The sequence below is a fragment of the Tasmannia lanceolata genome, unplaced genomic scaffold (assembly GCF_043159265.1).
Source record: "Tasmannia lanceolata isolate RefF3 unplaced genomic scaffold, GAP_Taslan_0.1 ptg000015l, whole genome shotgun sequence".
NCBI lineage: Eukaryota > Viridiplantae > Streptophyta > Magnoliopsida > Canellales > Winteraceae > Tasmannia > Tasmannia lanceolata.
In genome coordinates, this window is record NW_027518692.1 from 40,353,597 (window position 1) to 40,376,269 (window position 22,673).

A 22,673-nucleotide genomic window follows, 5' to 3' on the forward strand; every position below is an offset into this window, starting at 1 on the left:
CTCCTATTGACTTAAAATCATTTAAGATCCTCAATAAAAACTATAACTAAAAGAAGAAGAAAAAAGGACTATGGACCCCTCTAATGGACATGGGCCCATTTCGACTTTTTTTTTTGGGGTTGATGGTCCCCATAATCAAGGTTTAAAATTTCGGTTTCGGTAACCGTTTCGGACCCCACCAAAAACCGAAGATTTCGCCGAAATTTTGTAACACTTTTTAAAAAAAAAAAAAATAATGTCATTAAACCGAAATTTCGGACCTAAATCCAAATTTTTGTAAAGGGCGAAAAATGGAATTTTGGAAAATTCCAGTTTCAGTCCCCACCGGTATCTGAAATTTCGGATTTCGGTCGAAATTTTAAACCATGCCCATAATTCAGTTTGGTATCACATACTCACATCCTCTCAACATTCTACGAAGACTAAATGCAGCATTGTTGACGTTATAGTGAATGTGTTGTAACCATGGTTTTAAATTTCGACCAACACCGAAACCACCCAAAGCCGAAATGGTCATTTATTTCAGCCGAAATTTCGGTTTTTACAAAATTTGACCCAAAAAATATGTTCTTTTTTTATAATTAATTTAATATTTCACCAAAATATGGGAATTTCGGCCGAAATTTAATAATGAATAAAATATTTGTTTCGATTTTGTACCAGATTTTGACCGAAATTTAGAAATTTCAAGGTCTGAAACCGGTACCGAAACGGAAATTTTAAACCTTGGTTGTAACTTAGGAGGGAAACATAATCAATCCGCCTGAAGGGTTGGTAAGAGGAGGCGAGGTAATTTATAGAGATAGACGTCGCGCTACGAAGGAAGCGCGGTTGTTGATGAAACTTCATCCGTGGACTTCTAATATGTTTTATAGCTTAGAGTAGATGACTTTGCCTCTATTGAGCTGTGCTAGATTGGGATTTTTAATTTTTCTTTGTACTATTAAATAATTTGAAGGTTTTTGTTTTCAACTAGTGTTTAAAATTAATGGTAGAATGAAATATTTCATTTTATGAAGATTAAGGTGTGGGTCATGTTCTTATTATATATAGTATGCTAGTCTTGTAGATGAATGAATTTTCCATTTATTATATATTAGTAAAGAATGTTATGGTTTTCAACTATTTTGCCTTGAGGTTTTCTATTAGTCGAGAATGTTTGTTACAGAGTCAATAGGATTGCAGTCTTATAGCTACAGTGTCCTGGAATTCCTTCATATTGTAAGTGAGAGGAGGGGGATTTTGCTTTTCACCTCCAGTAAGAGTGCATGGTATTGAAAATACTAGAATTGTGGTATACTAAAATGAGCATCCTATCTCAGATAATAGATACACTTAAGGTAGATTATGATGAGATTAAGGCTCAAATGTGCAATCAAGAAGTGCTCATTCGCATGACCATGCATGGGAATTGCACCCTGCATGTTACTTTGACTCATTGAGAAAAGGGATTTGCTAGGGACCATCGTAGAAGGCATTTCGCAGGCCGGCTGTTGCATGAGAGAGCAGCCACAGAGGCTAACTTTTCAACAGATTTTGGCTTATTCATTTAATTCTTCTGAGGTGGCTGCCCTCTCATGCAACAGCCGGCTCGGGAAATGCCTTCTGTGATGATCCCTAGCAAATCCCTTGAGAAAATGACCGATCGATTGCTATGACAAGACGAAAGAACGAATGCATTCTTTGGCTGCCAGTGGCTATAAGCCTATGACTTCCATGCACTAGGCTCAGCTGCCCAAACGACCCCAAACAGAGCCACTCACTTATGCAAAGCAATAGAAAATATGGAAATATAATGTTAAATATGGAGAACACAACTAAAATGTACAATGAGTAAGTCAGATGTGGCTTGGTATGAACTTGACCATAAATCGATCACTGTGTGATTTACCTAATTGATTACAAAAGCAACTTCTTTAAGGAGGACATTTGACACACACTCCAACCAACCCATCAGATGAGTGGGGGTGACTAGCCCTTTATGGTACCATGAATTTGAGCGGATATTCTAATTAGTGTGGAGGGTCAGCGTCAGAATCTCATGATTCCTTGACATCATGGGCTGCAAAAAGTATTTTCTTGTTGCCGCTAATTTGAAATCTTTTCTTTCTCATGTAAGCTGTAACCATGCATATGACTATTTGGCTAACTAGGATGAAGTTTTCAGTCTGTTATTGTGCTATCCCTGATTTAGGAAGCATAAGCATATTCAAACCTCTTATATCTATACCTGATTCATTTATCCAATTCCAGGGAGTTTTTGTTCAGGAACTATGAGTCATAAAAGAATTGCGCAGTATTCAAGAAAGAGAACACACGCATTGCTGATATTTATTACTTTAAAGCGGCATAATTAGAACTAAAGTGTATGAATATACATGAAAAACTCAGCAAAAAAAATAAAATACAAACTGGTTTTCTAACCAGTGTTCAATACCATTTGGTGGATATTGTAAATTTTTCAAAAGAATTGGGCTACTAAAGGCCATTTTCTTAGAGATAGGGAGAGGCACTACTCTCTAATTGTCAAAAAGTCAAGAAAAAATTCGAAAAAAATTCATATTAAAGCCTTGAATATAATAAAACGAAGATTTGCACTGAAGGTTACCTGTTTATCACGCTGTGCAAACATCAAGAGATGTCCATTACATCAGAAATGGTTTTCTCTTCCTTCTTTGAAGTTTTCTTCCGTTTTCTTTCAGTTTGGGGTTCTTTCCCCTTCATTTCATCGGAGAAGGACCTCAGCAAGGATGCTACATGTTCATTCCTATGTGCTGAAACCAAATTCAAGCAGACTTACACGGCCACAAACTTTGACATGGAACATTTTCCTAAGAAATAAAAGTTTTCCAGTTCTTTGGAGATTACTTAAACAATGATGAAGTAATCAACTAATCAGTAATGCAGGAATAAATAATTACTGCAAAAGAAATTCTCGATGAATATATCATATGTTGACTTAAGTAAAAATCAAGTGAGATTGATTAATACAATATAACCTGTTGCAATTAATGGGGAAATTAATATTGTTTTCAAGATTTGGCAAGCCAAAACTTTGAAACTTGATAAGCTTACCAGAAAGTATTACATCTTCCATATTCACAGACTTACGACCAGCATGCTGTGCAAATAGCTCCAGATCCTTTGCCAACTGCTCTGCTTTTTTATAGTGGAGGAAATCCATTAAATGGTTCAAATTACACAGAAAAATTCAACAAATGCAAGAAAAGCACTTCGAAATCAATATGGAAAAGATGTTTTGTCCACTAGTCACAGACAAGAAAAAATGGCAAGTGAAGGGGCTAAAACATAGGACACAAGACAAGTGCATGAAGGATGTTAAAGACTTATACGTGCATATGCTTACATTAGCATGTACTGTCTCTTAATTAGATATACGTATACATGGTTTAATAGATTCCAAATCTAATTATCTACAATATATACATCAATTTATAAACAATATATCCAAAAAATGTTCCTTGTAATTTTCTGCCTTCACCCGAGATATTATCGTACAGGATGATGACTTTGTAATATAATTTAATAAAAGTAATCAAATAGACCTTTTATTCTCAGATGTTGATGAATGATGTAGTCCTCCATGCATAAAGAATTTTTACATGATGAATAATTGGTGCAACGAATGCTTTACTGAAATCACTAAGCACTCTTAAAGTTGTCCAGCAAAGCAGTTTGTTCAAGCAGAAATAGTGTGGAAGTTCTCTCTTAGGGATGAAGGGCATCTATCTCCCCTGTCAAGATGTAAAGAAAAACCTATGCCTAATCCAGAAAAAAATTGGAGGGCATCAACATCTTAGCATCTGAAACTGAGACCAAAAGTAGAAACCTCAGCATTCATCGGACACTTTACAGATGCAACAGTGCCTCTTTCCAGCAGACCAATTGTGAAATATCAGACAAACAAAGAAAACGACAATTGTGCTTTGTGGGTAGAAATAAATATTTTTTGAAATGACTGATAGCATCAAGTATTTGAGCAAACATGTTCATTAGATTGCTCTGTGGATAGCATCAGGAAAGAAAGTGATAGTTCTTCTTTCCAAGCCAATGACATTGGTAATGGTGCTGTACAAAGCAACCATAACCAATGTATAAATGGGTCCCCATTTTCACAGACTACATTCAATTGTAAATAAACCACATCCAATGCATAAATGGGATCAACATTTAACAGACTCCATTCTATTGTTATCCAAATTTAAGGAAAAAGCCTATGCACTCAACAAATATATGTATCAACTTTACACTGATTCTTATGGTAATAAGGGAAGATATTCAACTTAATAAAAGAAACATGCATATAGTAGTTGTTTATAGATTGCGGTCTTCCCTGTAATTTGATACAACAGAAATAGAATAACAATCACAAGTTCCAAAGCTAAATTCAAACCCAAAATAAAACCAAGCACATACATCACTAAAAGACAAGGAGAATAAGATATGGTCTCAAAGAGTTCTTTTCCTCCCCAAATCTCCATAAACATTTTCCGAGGAGCGCCTTGTTCCTCATTTTAATATTGCCAATGCCGAGGATGCCTCTTCAGCCTGCTTACTTTCCTCCATTTCATTAGATGCTTAAGCTTTCTATTATTCTCTCCCCTTCCCATAAGATGTCCTTTGTAACTTCTCTATTCTCTTGCTCACTTTGCTCGGGGCTTTGTAGAATGATAAAAAAATAATCCACTGGGAGATTGGATAATGCTGCCTTGATTAATGTGATTCTACCACCAAATGATAGGTATCTCTTCTTTCATGCCATCAGTTTCTTCATTCTTTCCATGAAAGGACCCCACAATTATGCGAGAACACGATCTTCACTATGAGAAAACAAAACTACAAAGATTAAAATTGCTTAACCCAAACCCACAAATCCATAACCCTTTTCCTTGCTTCCCAACCAGAACCATACACAAGAGAAACCCGGAAAAAACATGAGAAGAAAACCCCAAGAAAAACGCTTCTCTCTCCCTTCTCTTATTTCTCTTTATTGCCTCCTATTTCCAATCGCCACACAAAGAGCCTCCCGCCAAGAGAAAAAAATGCTTCTATTTGACATTTCATATCTTAGGTATAACAAAACCTAAAAAGTTTCTTTCCGATTTTAGCTTCCCACAAAAATACGACCAATAGAAATCCAAGTTATATTAGACGTGTGGGAAACAAGGCAACTTTCGCAACGAGCCTTGGCTTGTTTCCCTGCCACTTGAAGATTTTCTGTTGATGTCACCATCGGTCTACTGTCGCCACAAACCACCATTGGCCTTCCAAAGTCCAGCTACACACCATCGAATCACCTTGGTTCTAACTCCACCTGATTCGATCAACATTGCCAGTGCACATGTGTAGCTACAACCCGTTGTCTCACCTAGTCAACCATGGACAGAGATCTCGATCCATCCTCTCCATCGCAGGTATTGTCACCTCCTCACTATTGTCTGCAATCTGGAAACCCGTATCCGCAACAATTGCGAAAGAGACATTACATGTGCACACGCAACCACTCTGTTTCCAACTAGCCATCGAGATCTTAGGAACACTAATCGCCGTGTCTCCAACCAAACAATACAATCTGCCACACTAGGTATCCTTCATCTTCTTCGGCTTCCCATCATTTCCCTTCAACGCCTTAGTCAGGCGCTGTTGAATCAAAATGTCCTTCACGCTCATCTGCTAGGAGTGAAACTACCCTTTTCGGCAAATTTGTCGATGTTGAACTAAGTAGAACTCGACTTTACCGTCATCTCATATTAGTCCGCACTTCTCACTGTAGAGCTCCACCTCAAACAAGAATCTCTCGGATAATCTTTCTATCCTCTGAAGACCAATGTAACCGTGATCCAATCACAACACCCACGATCGCTCTACCCGGCATTAACGATTGCTCAAACCTCAGCTTTAATATCCCTTGTTGAGAAAACCTGTTAGACAAATTTGATACGATCATGCGCAAATAAAGAGAAAGTAAAAAAGAAAAGCAAACCACAAGATGAACACCAAGATTTTAAGCGGTTCTGCCAAGATGCCTATGTCCACGGGCAAGAACACGGTCTTCACCATGAGAAAACAAAACTACAAGAGAAGCCCATGAGAAACACGCGAAGAAACTCTCTTCCTCTCTCTTTCTCTCAGCACACCACAAGAGAAAACCTACACTCAGTTTTCTCTCTGTGTAGCCACTAGACATTAATCGTATGAACGAACAAGCTTTATATATTGGTTTCTTACAAAACCTAAAACAGTAGGAAACTCACCCCAGTTGTATTAGGAAACAACCTAAGTGGGAAACAAGGTTTTAGAAATTTTAAAAAGTCCCTCTTCAAAAAAAAAAGAGAAATTTTAAAAAGTCAAAAGTCAAAAAGCTACTTTTTCTTTTGTTCTAAGATTTGGAGGGAAAATTCAAAATTGAAAGGTCTCTCTTGTTTCAAAAGCAAGTATCTTTTGTAGCTTATGAGGACAGGAACCCAAGACCTTGAGGGAGAGGGCTCTCAACCTACAATGCAAAACATTTAGTCCCACATCGGACAGGTTGAGAGAAATTCTCATCCATATAAGACGTGGAGTTGGAGGAACGGCTTGAGCCTTTCAGGGGCATTGGAATTTGTTGGGTGACTTTGTTTTGCATGAACACAAGTTCATGTAAAAACACACACATGCACACACACGCACGCATGCGCACGCCGGGGCCGGACTGTGGCGGTGGTCCGTGGTCCGGGTTTGGGTAAAAATAAAATAGCTTTTTCGTGCTAAAACCATTTAGATTTTTCACCATCAAATATTACACAAGTTTTTGTTAATGACACCCACATTAAGTGTGCATAAACATTTTAGCCCACTAATGGTGTTTAATTATCCTCCAACAGTCACGTTTCTCATCTATAAAAGAGAGAAGCCATCACTATTTAGTATATAGAAAAACACAGATCTACACAAAAGACACGAATTCTGCAGAAAAGAAAATACTGTTTTCTGCTTTTTGCTTCATCTTCCTCCTCCTTCCATTCCATTTCTGAGCAAGGTGAAGCATATAAAGGGTAAGATCTGACGCGTTTATCAGCTTTAAGCAGATTAAAAAAATAGCGCTTCCCACCCAAGGCACGACTGGAGAGAGAAGCCAAAGTGAGAGATGTGGGAAGACATCGAGGTGCCAAACGACTCCGTTGATAAGAGTTCTTTGGAGTCATCAGCCTGTTATCCCCGGCATACCTTTGATCCGTTGAGCGAGAGCCCTTCCACACAGGACTCCCAGGACACTAATACCTTAATTGAGTCGGTCAAGATCAAATCTGTTTATCAAAGTGCTTCTCCGATTGCTCTACGAGTCCCTTAATCCTATGTTTTCTTGTCCTTGTGGATAATTGGTAATTATACTCATAATGCGATGCTACTCAAAAAAAGAGATGCCCCCTGGAGACTGAATATTCCTTTAGAGCGTTCATGATCCGAAAACTGAGAGCACAGGTCTAAGGTGGTTCTAAGCGAACCAGTCAGTGAGTGCACGTGGACTTGAGCCTGTTTGGCTTTTTTATCTTGGAGCGTCGATTCATGGATCCCGGTTGCACCGTAGGAGGTGGATATGATTCATAAGGAGAGTGAACATATGGCACGACTTAGCCTTTCTTCCTCAATATTCAACAATCTGATTTCAAGAAAGGTTTTTCGTCAAACAGATAAGTGCAAATAGTTTTATTTTCGTTTCTGGAATTTTTATCAGTAAACCAGTTTTAGGTCCGAGTTGCACAATTTGGGGCCGTGTAACCAACTTGGGTTCAAGAAACCAATTTTGAGTCTGAGTAACCAAGTTGGTTTCAACCTACTGATTTTTGGGTTCGATTAAGCCATAGACCATTCCCTATTTATGTTAACAGTTCCAACAATTTAAGATTTGTAGTATCCTGATCATCTTTTTTTTTCCAACACAGGCAACTTTCCCCACAAGTAGTATAACAAGTAAACTAAATTTGGGTTTCTATGTCGTCCCCCATAATCTACAAACTACAAGTTGAATGAAAAAGGGAAAAAAGTACTATAACTGATCTGCATTTCTCTATAAGAGTGGTTAAATCAAGCACGGTCAAACATATCTCGCATTACTTCAATAATCAGTAAGCTTGAATATGTTTTTAATTGGACGATCAATACTTCAGTATCTATCCTAAAGCCATCAAAGAAAAAAAGGCCATGGAAGCCTGAATTTAGGGCTCCATCCAAAATGATCATTTTACAATCTCACCATCACAAAAAAAGAAAAAGAAAAAAGCCCAACATTCAATTAGCTCAAACAAAAGGTTTATATTGTAGTATGATCAATGAAAATTAGGGCATAGAGACAAATCTGAAAGTAAAGATTGAAGAGAGAGAGAGAGAGAGAGAGAGAGAGAGAGAGAGAGAGTTTTGCCTGTGAATTTGAATGCTAGGTCAGAAATGCATGCCATGACTGGTTGAGATATCTCCAATTCGTATTTTTTAGCTGTTCAATTTGGGCAAATACATAAACCAAAACAAAATTCAGGAAAAATGAAAATGAAAACGAGAAATAGTATGAAACTTTTGGGAGAAGAATCGAACCTTCGGTTTCTGCAATAGAAATTAGAGGGAGTCGAAACCTGTCTCTTAAAAGCTCCCTTCTATCGTCTTCTTCTCTCTCGAAATCGCTTTCGCCTCCCTCCATTTCACTGCGTATCCTATTCTATCTAATGTTTGTATGCCATATTCGAATTTAAGAAATGGGTCCCGCGTGGGGTCCTTCCTCCGTGCCAACTCTCTCTGTCTCTCATGTTTTTATGTCATATTCCAACTTTCGAGGCATGCCCATAAATGGGTCCCGGTTGGGGGTCCTGTGAGAAGCCCATGGGTCCCGTGTGGGGTCCTTCCTACTCTCTGTCTCTCTCTCAGTCTCTCTCTGTAATGTCTTTATGTCGTTGTAATGTGAGACATGCCCATAAACGGGTCCTGTGTGGGGTCCTTCCAACTTGAAGGTCATGTTTGGCAACCATGAATTTTTTTCCCTGTTTTTCATGGAGACCTTTCTTTGATTATTTATAGGTAAGCTAATCAATCTTCTAATTCTGGTGGCTTTCCTTAATGGTCTATATCACATTTTTAGCTATCTAATGTCCAAATTAGTCTCATGGATGGACATGATGCTACATATAACTTATCAAAGTTTCAAAATTCAATTATATAAGTTAGTAAGTTATCAATTTGTTATTAACCTAAGCTCCAAATTATCATAAGATCCTTCTGGAAGGTATGATCATGAAAATATCCCAATAATATAGAGAGACACATGGAATATTCACTTAATATATTTAGGGAAATGGTTTCTGCGCTCCAGTGTTTTGATAAACATGTGCTCCACTTGTCTGTCGTGTAGTATTTGAAGGGATGTCAGAGGATATTACGGTTCTCAAAAGGCTCTTAAAGCCCTTTAAATGCTACACGACAAACAAGTGAGAGCATTTTTTATTTTTTTTATGGGTAAGCTAGGGTTAGGCGAGACCCCTACCATATTTCATTTCAAAAAGATAAAGGTATTTCAACAGAAATAGGGGCAAGAGGCCAAACAACCAGGAGAGAGCTCCCACAGCAGTTACCAAGCGACAAGTAGACAACCAATAAGAAGATTACGAGGGAGCGCATGTTTATCAAAACATTGGAGAGCTGAAATCATTTCCCCATATTTATTCTTCTTTTTTTGTGAAGTGATATTTACGCCCCTTTTGATTACGAGGGACACCCAACGCCAGTGTACGTGGCAACTAAACTCACCAAATTCTTCTGACGTCAAGTACATTAGCCCTACTTTAGTCATTGATACACTGGCGCTGGGTGTCCCTGGTAATCAAAAGGGGCATAAATATGACTTCCTTAATTTTTTTGGGACTGATGAATTGGGACCGAACCACGGTATCAGTGTTGTGATACTTGCATCCTAACAGCTAGATGCCAAGTTTGACTCTATAAAATTTATAAATACATGTATGTAGCTTAATAAAATTCATTTTAAATTAAATTAATATAAATAAAGGGAAATGATATCTGCGCCGTGGTGTTTTGATAAACATGCGCTCCACTTGTCTATCGTGTAGTATTTAAAGGGACGTCAGAAGATATTATGGTTCTCAAAAAGCTCTTAAAGCCCATTAAATACTACACGACAAAGAAGTGGAGCGCATGTTTATCAAAACACTTTGGCGCAGATATTTAATTTGAAATTCCATTGTCTCTATTGTTCATCTTGACTTGGCGACCTAATTGATCTGTGTCTGGAAATCCTAAGGGGACCTGTTTGGTTAGTAGGAAAGGTCGTGCCAAGATTTTTTTAAAAAAAAGTTGTTTGATACAATTTTTACCCTTGAGGAGTGCTTCACTGAGCCGTGACATCATTGTAATACAACGTGACGGGATCTCATAGCCAGTCTCATCTCTTATCAATCCAAAGTGTTGATCTGATAGGGTCCATTTGGATCCCCTGTTGCCTAAAAATCAACCCAATCATGCAATTGTAACGTCTAATGATCTGTATTTCATATCATAGAATGTGAACCACTGCCTTCATCTAGTCTCTGTCCGTCCATATTCAACGATGAAAAACACAGATTATTAGATGTTAGACTCGGAGATCCAAAGCAAGACCTATCAAAGTTGATAGTTCAAACACAGATTATCAGATGTTAGACTCGGAGATCCAAAGCAAGACCTATCAAAGTTGATAGTTCAGATCAATCAAGGTTGAGACCCAGTATGGTAAGCGGGCATGCCACATTGTATTACCTAATGAAGCAATTCATCCTTGACCATTATGGGCTGTTTGGAAGTAAGGAAAACATTTGGATTTTTTTCCATGGAAAATGAATATTCCAGGGTTCAGTAAAATCATTTTATATGAATTTTTTTTTCCAATTCTCCTTGTTTTCAAGGAAAACTACAAACCTACTAGAATGGAAATTTTTTCTTGTTTTCAAGGGAAATTTCAGGCCTTATAACCATGGATTTTTTTTCCTAGGTCCAAATGCCCCCTTAAACTCCTACCTAATCCACCCAATAAAAATGAGGGATCCACCATTAACACCAAAGTGGCCATGAACTTGAAATAGACCCACAACTATCATTCCAAGTCAAAATATCAAACTACATTATGCAGGAAGTAGATGATCATATATTGAATTTTGGGTCACTTTGCCATTACATTACCTATTAAATACACTAAATTAGTGGTTGTGGAGGGGACAACCATATCCATTAAGTGACCTGAGCAGTGGACGTCACTATAAGAGGATAGGAGCCCTTATGTCGCATACAAATGGGTGCCAAAAAAGGTCCTTATGGGACGGTTTAACACCTGTAATACTTTAATTAAAATGCAATTAAACACTTTGGAAGGGTGGGATCAGGGGAGCATTAAAAACCCCTAAAATACAAGGGGAACCCCAATTTGTAGTAGATTTTTTTAATTTTCTGTTTCAGGGGAAGAACCAATTTGAAGTAATATATTTTTTCCGCCATTTTTTAGGGATTTCTCATGCTCACTACTTGCACTCTCTCAACTCTGTCCCGTTCCCTTAGCTGAATAATCTTTCATGGCGGCCAGGATGTCCAAATCGAGGGTAAATAATCCACATTAGCTTTATTTTACGACATCATCCGAAAAAATCAGTGTCAAGATCATAGTCACTATATATATATATTGTTATATGAATATCAGAAGATAAAACAGTTTATAAGCTCATTATCATGTAAGTAAATCAATTTATAGAATTTTTTTTTTTTTTTTTTTTGGATACTACAGTCCAAAAAAAGAAAGTCCTAATAAATTTTCATGTGACTATGGTTCTAGATGGAACAAAGTTTGTATGATGCATGTGAGGGCAATTTCCGAATAGTGGATAGTCCAGAGAAGACCCGTTTGAAAAGGACACCCCTACACAAATGGAAGTGATTACTTCACTGTTACTGACTCCATGGGTGCAGCCTCATTTTCAAAGGGGAGCCCCTACAGCAGTGAACCCCACACAAGGTGTTAGGTCACCCACGAATGGACAAAAAAAGGAAGTAGACAAACCATATAAACCGGCTCACATGCCACGTGTCATCACCGAATGGCCTTAACATAGTCCCGGGGTTCCATGAGGGAGGGCCCACTCCAACCCAAGGAGATTGTGACCCCTAGTGAACCTGTCACTTCCACATCCGTGAGAATTGTGACTCCGACGTCCTAACTCCTTTCTTTGCTCCCCTGTTCACACAAAACACAAGGGGCTGTTTGGATGCATGGAATTTTTTGTTAGATTTTTTTTTTTCACGAATAGTAAATTTTCCAGCATTTGGCAAACTCATTTTTCATAGATTTTTTTTTCCTGAAATTAAAATTTGTCTTGTTTTCAAGAAAATTTGCAAACCTAGTTGCCTCTGAATCTTTTTTTCTAGGGATTATTACTTTCCATGGAATTTTTTCCATCAATTTTCCTTGAATCGAACACCCCTTGAGGAACTGGTGCCACTGATGAGAAGAGTAGACATTATAGGTTTAGGGTTGGGATGTTTGGCAACTATGAAAAATATAGGGCTTCATAGAAAATTAGTGGGGCCACTTGGGAGACATGGGACGGATTTAAGGGTGGAAGTGAAGAGAGCATGAAGAGCTGACAAATAGGGGAAAAACCCAATTTGAAGTAGCCTTTTTCCCACTAATTTAAGGGAAGGATATATTCACCCATTTTGTCCCCCTGGCCGTCCTTTACCTAGATTTGGAGGGTGGTGGTGCTTAATCTATCCAAAAGCATAGAAATCGAAAACAAAGAAAGTGATTTCCTTTGAGGCCACGTTTGGCAATCTTGAAAAAATATAGCCTGGAGAGGGCGAGAAACTTTAGAGGCATCATGAAAACAAAATATCAATTTTAAGTTGGTTTTATTTGTTTCACCATTTTTCCGGGATTATTGATGCTCAAACGATTATCTCATGGAATATTTTTCATGGTTGCCAAACATGGCCTAAATTTTTTCAGTAAAAAAGGATTGCACCCAAAGCATTAGAATATTAGACACCCCCAACCCTCCAAGATAATAATTAGGGCTGCAACTTGGGTCGGGTGGTAAACCCGACCCACATCGACCCGACCAGAAATATTTTTATTTTTTTGATAACGTAGGATGTCCCCACCCCCTTCGGGAGTAGGACTAGTCCATCCGGATACACGCAACGACACACACCACGTGTATCAGGTAAGTCGGAGGCGGGATTCGAACACTCGTCAACAGGGAGCATACCCGTGACTTTATGCCGAAGGGCCAACTGCCTCGGTGTGTTATGACTACCCTTTTACACCACAACGGGGTGTCCTAGGGAAGAAAAATTAGGAGTAAATCATAATCATACCATAAAAGTAGGTTGCCTAGGTTAAACCTACCTCAACTCCCTAATCCTTCCTTCAAAGGGCATATGCCCCTCTGTCTTCCTCCCTGAGCAGATAACGGACCTCCGTTAAAAACAAAACCTCCCTCCGTTACGTCACGTGACCTCAAAACCCTAATCCCCTTTCTACATGGCACTCGACGGACCGTCCCAAAACGGAGTCCCTCCGTCCGTCGCGGACGAAACAAACCGTCCGCCGCGGCTACCGCGATGGACCAGACAAGAAATCCTCGTCCTAATCCAAGGCAAGAAAGTGGCCGAAACCCGGACCCATCCGGGCCGGGCCCACCACGGGTCGGCCCATCTAGAGCCCAAATGGGCCTCTGTTTCCTCATACTGCAAACGTCATGGGGTTAACAGAGGGCCGGTTCAGTGCCGGAAAAGGTGGAGCAATTTGGCCGGAGATTTTAAGAAGATAAAGGAATGGGAATTGAAGATAAAGGAAGAGGGGGAGTCTTTTTGGGTGATGAGGAGTGATTTGAGGAGGGAGAGGAAATTGCCTGGGTTTTTTGATAGGGAGGTTTATGGGATAATGGATGGAGGGGAGGTGGGGGAGTTGAATGGAAAGGGGGTGAAAGAGGAGGAGGTGGTGTTTGATAGTGGAAGGGCGGCGGGGACGGAGGAAGGGTTGTTTGAGGATTTTGAGCAGGAGGATATTGGAGGGAGTTTGGAGAAGGAGGAGGAGGGGGAAGGGAGTCCGGAGAAGGAGGCGGCCGCAGAGAGCCTGAGCCCACCGCCGCATCCAGCTGGTGGGGCAGTGGAGGCGCCGGTGCCCATTTCTGGTAATTGTGTTTTTTTTTGTTACATTGTCTTACATGATGCTATGGTCCTGAGTGGGGGACCGCCTAGGTATGGGACTGGGTGGGACCCAGCCTTGTGTGGGACAGGTTTAAAGGGTCTTGCCTAATGCGTTCCATGATTTCCATCAGCTCTAGAGCTTTTGGCGTATTGGTAAGGTACCTAACATTTGGTATTTGAGCAGCCACCATGTCCCGTGTTAGAGTCACGGAAGGTGCCGCGGAAGGGGCGACCTGTGGAAAGGGCTACCTGGAAAAAAGGTCAGAGTGAAAGCTGTCACAGGGGCCGCTGAGGACCGCAAATGCAGAAATGTGGGGGTATGTTATGGTCATGAGTGGGGCCCCGCCTAGGTATGGGACTGGGTGGGACCCATGCTGGTATGGGACAGGTTTAAAAGGCCTTGCCCAACACGTTCCATCAGCTTTGGAGCTTTTGGCGTATTGGTAAAGTACCTAACACATGATCGCTTTGCTTCATTAATTAGTGCTAGTTTGTCACGTAGTTTAGTGACTTAGTCATTATTCGAGTTTTGATGTCCGCTTATGTCATTATGTGTTAGTAGGCTTAATTAGGTTTTGTTTGTTTTTGAGAATTTCTGTGTTTTTTTATTTATGGTAATTGGGTTTTGTTTGTTTTGGGGAATTTGTATGTGTTTTTTGTTAAGGACCTAACCGTTTGGACCTGGGTAGACTTCACCCCTAAAAGCTAGCTGTCAAGGGGGGGGGAACCCATTCCCTTATGAGCCCATCCACATCGTTACACTTTTCCGATGTGGGACTATTTTGCTTGCACGTGGAACCCCCCTAAAAGCTAGCTTTTGAGGGCGAGTTCTACCCGGGTCCCAACAAGTGGTATCAGAGTCGGGCACGTGGTAATCCCGGTTTAGCCTCCGAGGACGGAAATATCCCTCGGGGAAGATCTCGGTAACCCTAGTATTCCTCCGAGGACGGAAAATCCCTCGGGGAAGATCTCGTAGTTCCCACGTTCCTGCCGTGTGGAGGGGCGAGATTGTCCACAGTGCTTCCACGTGATGGGGGAGATTGTTGGGGGGTTCCATGTGAAAGCAAAATAGTCCCATATCGGAAAAGTGTAACGATATGGATGGGCTTACAAGGGAATGGGTTCCCTCCTCTTAACAGCTAGCTTTTGAGGGCGAGTTCTACCCGGGTCCCAATACTAACCAATAGGCCAAAAGCTCTAATGCTGATGGAACACGTTAGGCTAGACCCTTTAAACCTGTCCCATGCTAGGCTAAGTCTCACGTAATCACATACCTAAGCAGGCTCCGCCTTAGGATTGTAGAATTCCACTATGCGCTTTCACTCTAGCCTTTTAACAAGGTAGCCATTTTTCACAGGATGCCCCTTCCACGGCAACCTACTCTGTGGGAACTCAACGTAGTGCTCTCCACAAGTCGCCCCTTCTGTGACTCTAACACGGGATGTGGTGGCGGCTCTTATACCAAATTTAGGTACCTGACCAATATGTCAAAAGCTCCAAAGCCAATGAAATGTGTTAAGCTAGGCCCTTTAAACCTATCCCATACCAGGCTGGGTCCCACGTAGTCCCATACCTAAGTAGGCCTGACCATAACATTTTTTTTTGTGACTGTTTAAATCTTTGAATTGGTAACAAATTATGTGAGGTTTATGAAGATGGGTTGCTTTTAATATGGGTTTTTTGGAAGGTGCTTACTGTTTGTTGAAGGAGTTTGTGCAGAATGGTGCTGATTTTGAAAATTTGCGTCTGTGGGGGCTTTATTTTTATATCTGACTGTTACAGAATTGGTTTTGAAATGTGTGGAATTTAGGGGCTCTCAGATTTCTTTGTTTGATTTTGGAACTGTAAATGATGGGAACTTGAAGTTCTGAATAATTGTGTTGATTTGTACTTTTACTGGATTTTTGTTGTGATATTTATCTCCCTGTGAGGTTATTTAAGAGATGGGTGTATGTAGCATGTGGGGTTTGAGGATGTGGATTTATTTTTTTGGTTTCTGAGTTGCCTAATGTTTTTTGTAGCCCATCATAACTACCATAAATACTGTGCTCACGCTCTTTGTATGTATTGAGTTTGTGGAGAATTATAGCAATTATTGGCCTCACTGAAATTTTGGGGGTATCCTGTTTTCCTTATGGGGTTTTGGAATTGGGATTTCGTTTTTTGTTTTGGCGCTATAAGCTACTGTCCCATGACACTTGTGAATAAATGAGAAGATTTTAAATGGACCAAGTTTCTGTGAAGTTGTTTTTTTCCTGGGATTTGCGAAGTTGATCTAACAGCTGGGTTGTTTTGAAATTTGGACTGGAATCTCTTTGTTGTATTTGGAGCTGTAAGTGTGTTTGTGGAAAACTTGAATGATTTTCTTGATTTTTATTTCTATTTTGTAATCTTTTTGGATGCAGTAAGGCAGTTTCAACCGTTGGACGAAGAGTACTTACATCCAGGTAAGATTCAACTGAATTATAATATTAGAAACTGATAGTTTGTACTTTTGTTGTTCTATATAACATTTTGTGTCCACTGAGCTTCAATAAATTGTTAGAAATGTTGCATGGAATAGGCAAATTACTCTTCATGATTTGTGGGTTTGGAGTAGTTTTATGACCATTTTGGAGAATTGCAGCATGACATGTTCGCTTATATCTTTATTTGTGACTGTAGGATCTTAATTCTTTGTGTTATTGAAGTTTAATCACTGAAGAAGCATCGTTGTGTTCTTTGTGTTCTTCCTAGCAAGTTAGGTATAGAAGAGTTACACGTAATGGCATAAAGGTGAATAACTTTGGAAAATTGGTTATATCAAACTAAGGATGGAAGAAATAGGATATTCCAAAAACCTCTGATGCAGTCCTCTTTGACCTTATGTTGAAGGACCATGTTCTAGGAGTGTGAACAAACTCCAACTTGACTTGAAGACAAGAAACAACTTTTACCCCAAGTAGAAGCCCCAGATTTTGGAAGCTTGACCATGACAAAAAAACCCATTAGAGATCATTGAAAGGTTACAAAGTCTGGGAAGACGAAGAGTAATACGAAAGCTACAACTAGGAAAAAACATCAATGCAGCTAAGAGTTCTTGACAAATAGCACTATTGTATTCTCGATATCTTCTCTATTTTCTCATTTTTTCAAACACACCTCACCCTAGGTTATAACACTTATGAGCTGCAGGAGGAAGAACATAGGATATCGATGATCTTGGTAGTCTACAATTTGAGCATGAGCGTGTGAACAAGTGACCCCTGATTCCAATTAGATCATTTGATCCTTACTAGGTTCGTAGAGTCACGAGTAGAAAACCATTTATTGCCATGGTAATGTAATTGCATCTGTTTCATTAATCGAGAAGGGCATACAACATGGGTTTGAAAATTTTGCCTTCTGCATAGATAGGGCTAGATTGGAGATTTTTGATTTTCTTCCTCCTTGAGGATATTGTTTGATTCCTTATATATATCTTTTTTCTCCTTTTATTTGTAACCATCTCGATCTCGGAGCTTGACCCTTTTCTCATCTTTAATACAATTCATTATCATTCGAAAAAAATTGCCTTATGGACCTGGTACCTGGTTGATGTAAGCTTCAACAAATCTCATGATGGTCATTGTCAGACTCTTCAACTCAAAGAAAGTTAGGTTCAACTGAAGAAAGTGGTGAGGTAAATGAAGCTGAGTACATTAGTGGCTTCTTTCCTTTGTAAGTTCTCAACTTCAACAAATGCAGGGTCAAGTTTTCAAAGAAGTACTAATGATATTGCAGATGGTTCGGAAACAGATTAGACAAGAATGATATTGCAAATGGGGTGACGGTGCCATTACGAATTAATTTGTACATTTTCTATTTTTCTTGAGAACAGTTCACCCAATATTTCATTCTTATTGTTCGGTTTTGATAAAGTTTCTCTTCATTATTGCTCAAAGATAAGATTTGCAAACCATTAAATAAGCATACTTAAGAAGCTGTTCCCTATGCTCGTTTTCTTTTCTTTCTTTTTTTCTTATAGTTAGCAACTTCCTATAGGATTCATTTCATAGAAGTGGCAAAGTTTACGGCTGGCTGCCAACCTGACGCCAACCCTCCTCCTTTATCCTGGCTTGGGACAGGCTGTGAAACACAGGCGGAGTAAAAAGAGGTTAGGGGCAGACCGAAAACAACTTGGGTAGAAACAGTGAGGAAAGATTTGATAGCTAGGAACATAACAGAGAACATGACCTTGGATAGGATAGAATGGAAGAAAATGATCAACGTAGAAGAATCCAACTAGAGCCAGGATTATAGCCGGGGAGATTCGTTCTTCAAGTTTTCTAAAGGATTCATTTAGCCGACCCCAACTAGTTTGGGACAAAGGCTTTTTTGAGTTGAGTGAGAGAGAGGTTCCTATATTAGGTAATACGTTCTAGAGGCATCCATGATATATTTATTAACCACTGTGTTGATGGGTTTGAATGTCAAATGGAAAGAAGGAATGCATTAGGTTTTGAGTGGCAGAACCTTGCAAATTCTCGGAGCAGTGAGTTAACGGTTCCAATTTTTTTGTATTCTGTGACTTGAAATCTATTTTTTATAAAAAAAAAGGATTTTTTTTATTATCTATATCTATTTTGAATCATTGTGGCGGCATGATCATAATAATTTCCGGAAAAACCTATGTTTGTTCAAGGATCCCTTCAGGCATTTTGTCAGACATCAAGGAAAAACGATTATGTCTTAAAAAGGGACTCATTTTCTGATGAAGAAATGGAAATATCACCTTCTCAATTTATGAAAATGCCATTTTTCACTTGTGGTAATGAGCTAGGAAATGATCTGTGACGTGGCAATAAAATAGCAAATGATAGCCGGAGTATATAGGCTTTTCCAAAGGAATGACTTTTTGAAGCCATTTTTTTTACTTGTGGTCATGAGCTAGGAAATGATCTGTGACGTGGCAATAAAATAGTGAATGATAGCTGGAGTATATACACTTTTCCAAAGGAATGACTTTTTGAAGGGAAATTCACAGGATGACTAATTTATGAGATTCAACACCCAAGACGGCCTAAAAAATCGTCACTTTCATGTGGCAAACATGTGTTACCTTTGCGCATCAAAAGAACAAATTATCTATCATCTTTTCATTCATTTCAGGAGTGGCTTCCTTTATTTGGAAACAAATGTTCAGTTGGTATGGGATCAGCTGGGTGTTCCCTAATTCAATATTTGATTTGGAGTTGGAGTGGATTTATGAGTCAAGATCTATGGCATCTTACTCCTTTCGGAGTCTTGGGGGTCATTTGGAAGGAGAGGAACTCTCAAATTTTGATGGTATCTTCGACTTCTACATCAACCATTCTCGAACTACCTGGTGGAAACTATCATAAAAAATTGGGAAATGATTCTGGCAGGTATCAAGGTTTTAAATTTTGGTTTCGGACGCCATGGAAATGATAATTTTTCGATATAGTTGGAAATTTCGGTGGAAATCCTGTAAATGTACGGAAACGTATGAAAACATATGCAAACGATAGAATTTTAAGATAAAACTTCAGGAAATGCTAGAATAAACACAAATAGATACTTAGAAACTATTACATAAGCAAGACAAACATCCATAATGGTTTAACAACTTCGAACACCTAGTGGCTTGCACAATCGCTCATAGCTGATAATTCAGTACATACCCCAATTTCACGGAAAACCATTTCGTGGCTGGCTTTTGCATGTCAGAACAGCCACACATGTTGACTTTTTGGCAGATATTGTCTTATTTATTAAATTCACCTGAGGTGGCTGTTCTCACATGCAAAAGCCAGCTGCGAAATTGGCTAGCAAATCCCATATATATAATACATAGTTTATTTCATATAAATATAATTATATAACACCAATATAGTATAAGCACTAATACACTCATGGTTTTGATTTCTGTATACATTTTGGTTTCGGTATGCATTTTCATGGGGATGGAAACGGAAACATTTTGATTGTTTCATGTCAGTTTTGGTTGAAGTTTAAAACCACGGTAGATAGCACTCCCAAAGCAAAAATAGTAGCAAGGTGGAAGCCCCCTCCAAGTAACGTCATCATTCGGAGACAGCTGACTGGTCTTCCTGACTTGACCTCTTTTGCACTTCTCTCTATTTTGATCTTCGTCAAAGGAGGCAAAAACACTGTTAAAATTAGAAGAGAGTGAAATTATCTGTTGAGATTAGGTGTATCGTCACACTCAATGTTGATGGTTACTCCCTTAGCAACCCAGCCATGGCTAGCATAAGAGGCGTTTTTAGGAACTCTTTCGGCAATATAATATACTCTTTTGCTGTCCCAATTGATCACATTGATTCCATTGAAGCTGTAATTCGATCTCTTCACTGGGGCTTGAGTATTTTCATCAATCTGGAGGGTAGCTTGCATGGGGAAAGTGACTCTTCTAATCTTGTCGTGGGCCAAAGGGAATAATGAAGGCCCATTGAAACTTACTAATGCCATCGATGATATTAGTAAGTCTGCTAATCTCTAAGGATTTGGGTGTTTAGCAAACAAACACACCAAGTAATCCAAAAAGTGCATTTTTTTGCTTAGGGAATGGTTGAGGATCCCTTGCAATTGGCATCCAAACAGAGCCCTAGCTTTGGTCCTTAGCAAGATCGGATATGATCATCTGAGCAGCAGCATTCTTGATATGATTGGTTATCTACCCCAGCCCATGGCTTTCCACATGTTTTTTCAAGAATTTGTGGTGGTAAGCAACATCTGAGGCAGCTTAGCTATGCACCTCTATGTTCAAAATCTGATGGTTAGGAATCAGGAATTTTATGTAATTCGAACATATTATGCCTGATAGAAATAGTAATCTATTTTCATCTTCTAAGTTACGTCTAGTTAATTTTATGTTATTTTGTTTATACATGTCTTGTGTCTAACATTGCACATCCTAGGTTTCGGAAAATGCCAAGGCCCTGTTCGTTTAAGATTAGGACAGCCGATTGTGAGTCCACAAAATTGAGTCCAATAATTGGTTTTGGACTCACAATCAGCTGTCCTAATCTTAAACGAACAGGGCCTAAGGAAATATGCATGTTTCTTACACTGATCATAAACCACACAGATCATGATGATTTTCTCAGTAGTAAACAAGCTGCCGATATGAGAAGGTCATTCTGTGGTATGGAAATGTCTTAAAGAGTCACAATACACTATGGCATAAGCTCTCCTAAATCACGACATCGTCATGAGGATTATTTTTCAGAAATCATTCATCAGTTTTAGTCCTGCAGGTATGGCAAATGAAAACCCGCCAACCACGAATCCTGATAAAGGGTCTCCATCTCACAGAGGACAGAAACGAAGGCGGGTGTCAACAGAAGAGGGTGGCGTTACCAACCTGCAGGGTCAATTAATCGCAGTCCTTGAGCGGAACAGCAGAATGCTGACAGCCCAACTCGAAGCCCAGAATACCAATTGGCAACTGGACAGGGACCAGAGAAAAGACCACGCCGAAAGTTTGGTGGGTGTTCTTAACAAACTTGCAGATGCTCTCGGACGAATTGCCGATAAATTATAGTATATGAGGCTCCAATATGAGAATGCCATTGTACAGGCAGTGTATACATGGCAAAATTCAGCTAGTTTTAGCAGCAGATAATGTAGTTTTTTATCCTAAAGTTATCATTTGATTTGGCTTTTATATTGGAGGGATCATTGTGAAGCTTCTCCCCCTCTGCCGCTCTTCTTTCCATGGCCTTTTTGCCACTGTAAAGAGTTACAAAGTTCATATATAACAGATTATAAAACTAGAGAGAGCTCAAAAGGGTTCAACAGTATTGTATTGTTTTTCTTTACCTAGTAGTTAAAGACAGAGAAAGATCAAATTTCATAGAATGAAATAAATGAAAATTTCTGACCTTCACTATGTGCATGCAGCGAATAGAAATATGATTCATTACTTTAACATTCTACAGTGATTTTTTCCTGTTTTTGGCTGGGCTTATAGTTCCCTCTCTGGCTAGAGCATAGCTATCTCATTGGCTCCTCTTTGAATGTTAGAAAAAAAGATTCTTCCAACTCACCGTTTGGGTCATTACTATGGACCAGTTTTTTTGGATCCCACACAGAAACCATTGGGGTTGCAGACCACCATGATGGGACGCAGATTGGGCTGTTGCTATGGAAAAGGAGAAAGAAGGTCCAGTCAAAAGAGTTACCTAGAGCAACCAGGGTGAAAACCATCACAGAGTGGGACCATTGGATGAAAGGGCTGACTAGAGTGGAAGTCTTCATAAAGTGGGCCGTCGCATAGGGGTGCAACTTGAGTCAGGTCGGGTTGAGCTTTTGCTGAAAGATTGAATTGGAAATTTGGAACCAACCTGAACCTGACCCAACTTTAAGGTAAAAGCTCAGCCCGAATTCCAAAAAAAATCAATCCTAATTCGTTGGTACGACATGAGAGAATGTTA

General features: G+C 39.4%; 2 protein-coding genes across 2 annotated transcripts; one reads left to right on the top strand and one right to left on the bottom strand.

Moving 5' to 3' along the window:
* Window positions 1-2,281: 2,281 nt before the first annotated feature.
* On the bottom strand, window positions 2,282-8,760 carry LOC143847245 (Histone superfamily protein). The gene is made up of 4 exons (XM_077356007.1): window positions 8,590-8,760; window positions 8,420-8,491; window positions 3,076-3,156; window positions 2,282-2,774 (listed from the first exon to the last, which is right to left on the bottom strand). The coding sequence occupies exons 1-4, from the start codon at window positions 8,690-8,692 to the stop codon at window positions 2,632-2,634; spliced, it is 399 nt and encodes a 132-aa protein (XP_077212122.1). The 5' UTR covers window positions 8,693-8,760; the 3' UTR covers window positions 2,282-2,631.
* A 4,552-nt stretch (window positions 8,761-13,312) lies between these two features.
* On the top strand, window positions 13,313-22,122 carry LOC143847246 (trihelix transcription factor ASR3-like). Its single transcript, XM_077356008.1, has 3 exons — window positions 13,313-14,219; window positions 16,641-16,682; window positions 21,495-22,122. The coding sequence occupies exons 1-3, from the start codon at window positions 13,568-13,570 to the stop codon at window positions 21,779-21,781; spliced, it is 981 nt and encodes a 326-aa protein (XP_077212123.1). The 5' UTR covers window positions 13,313-13,567; the 3' UTR covers window positions 21,782-22,122.
* The last annotated feature ends 551 nt before the right edge of the window (window positions 22,123-22,673 follow it).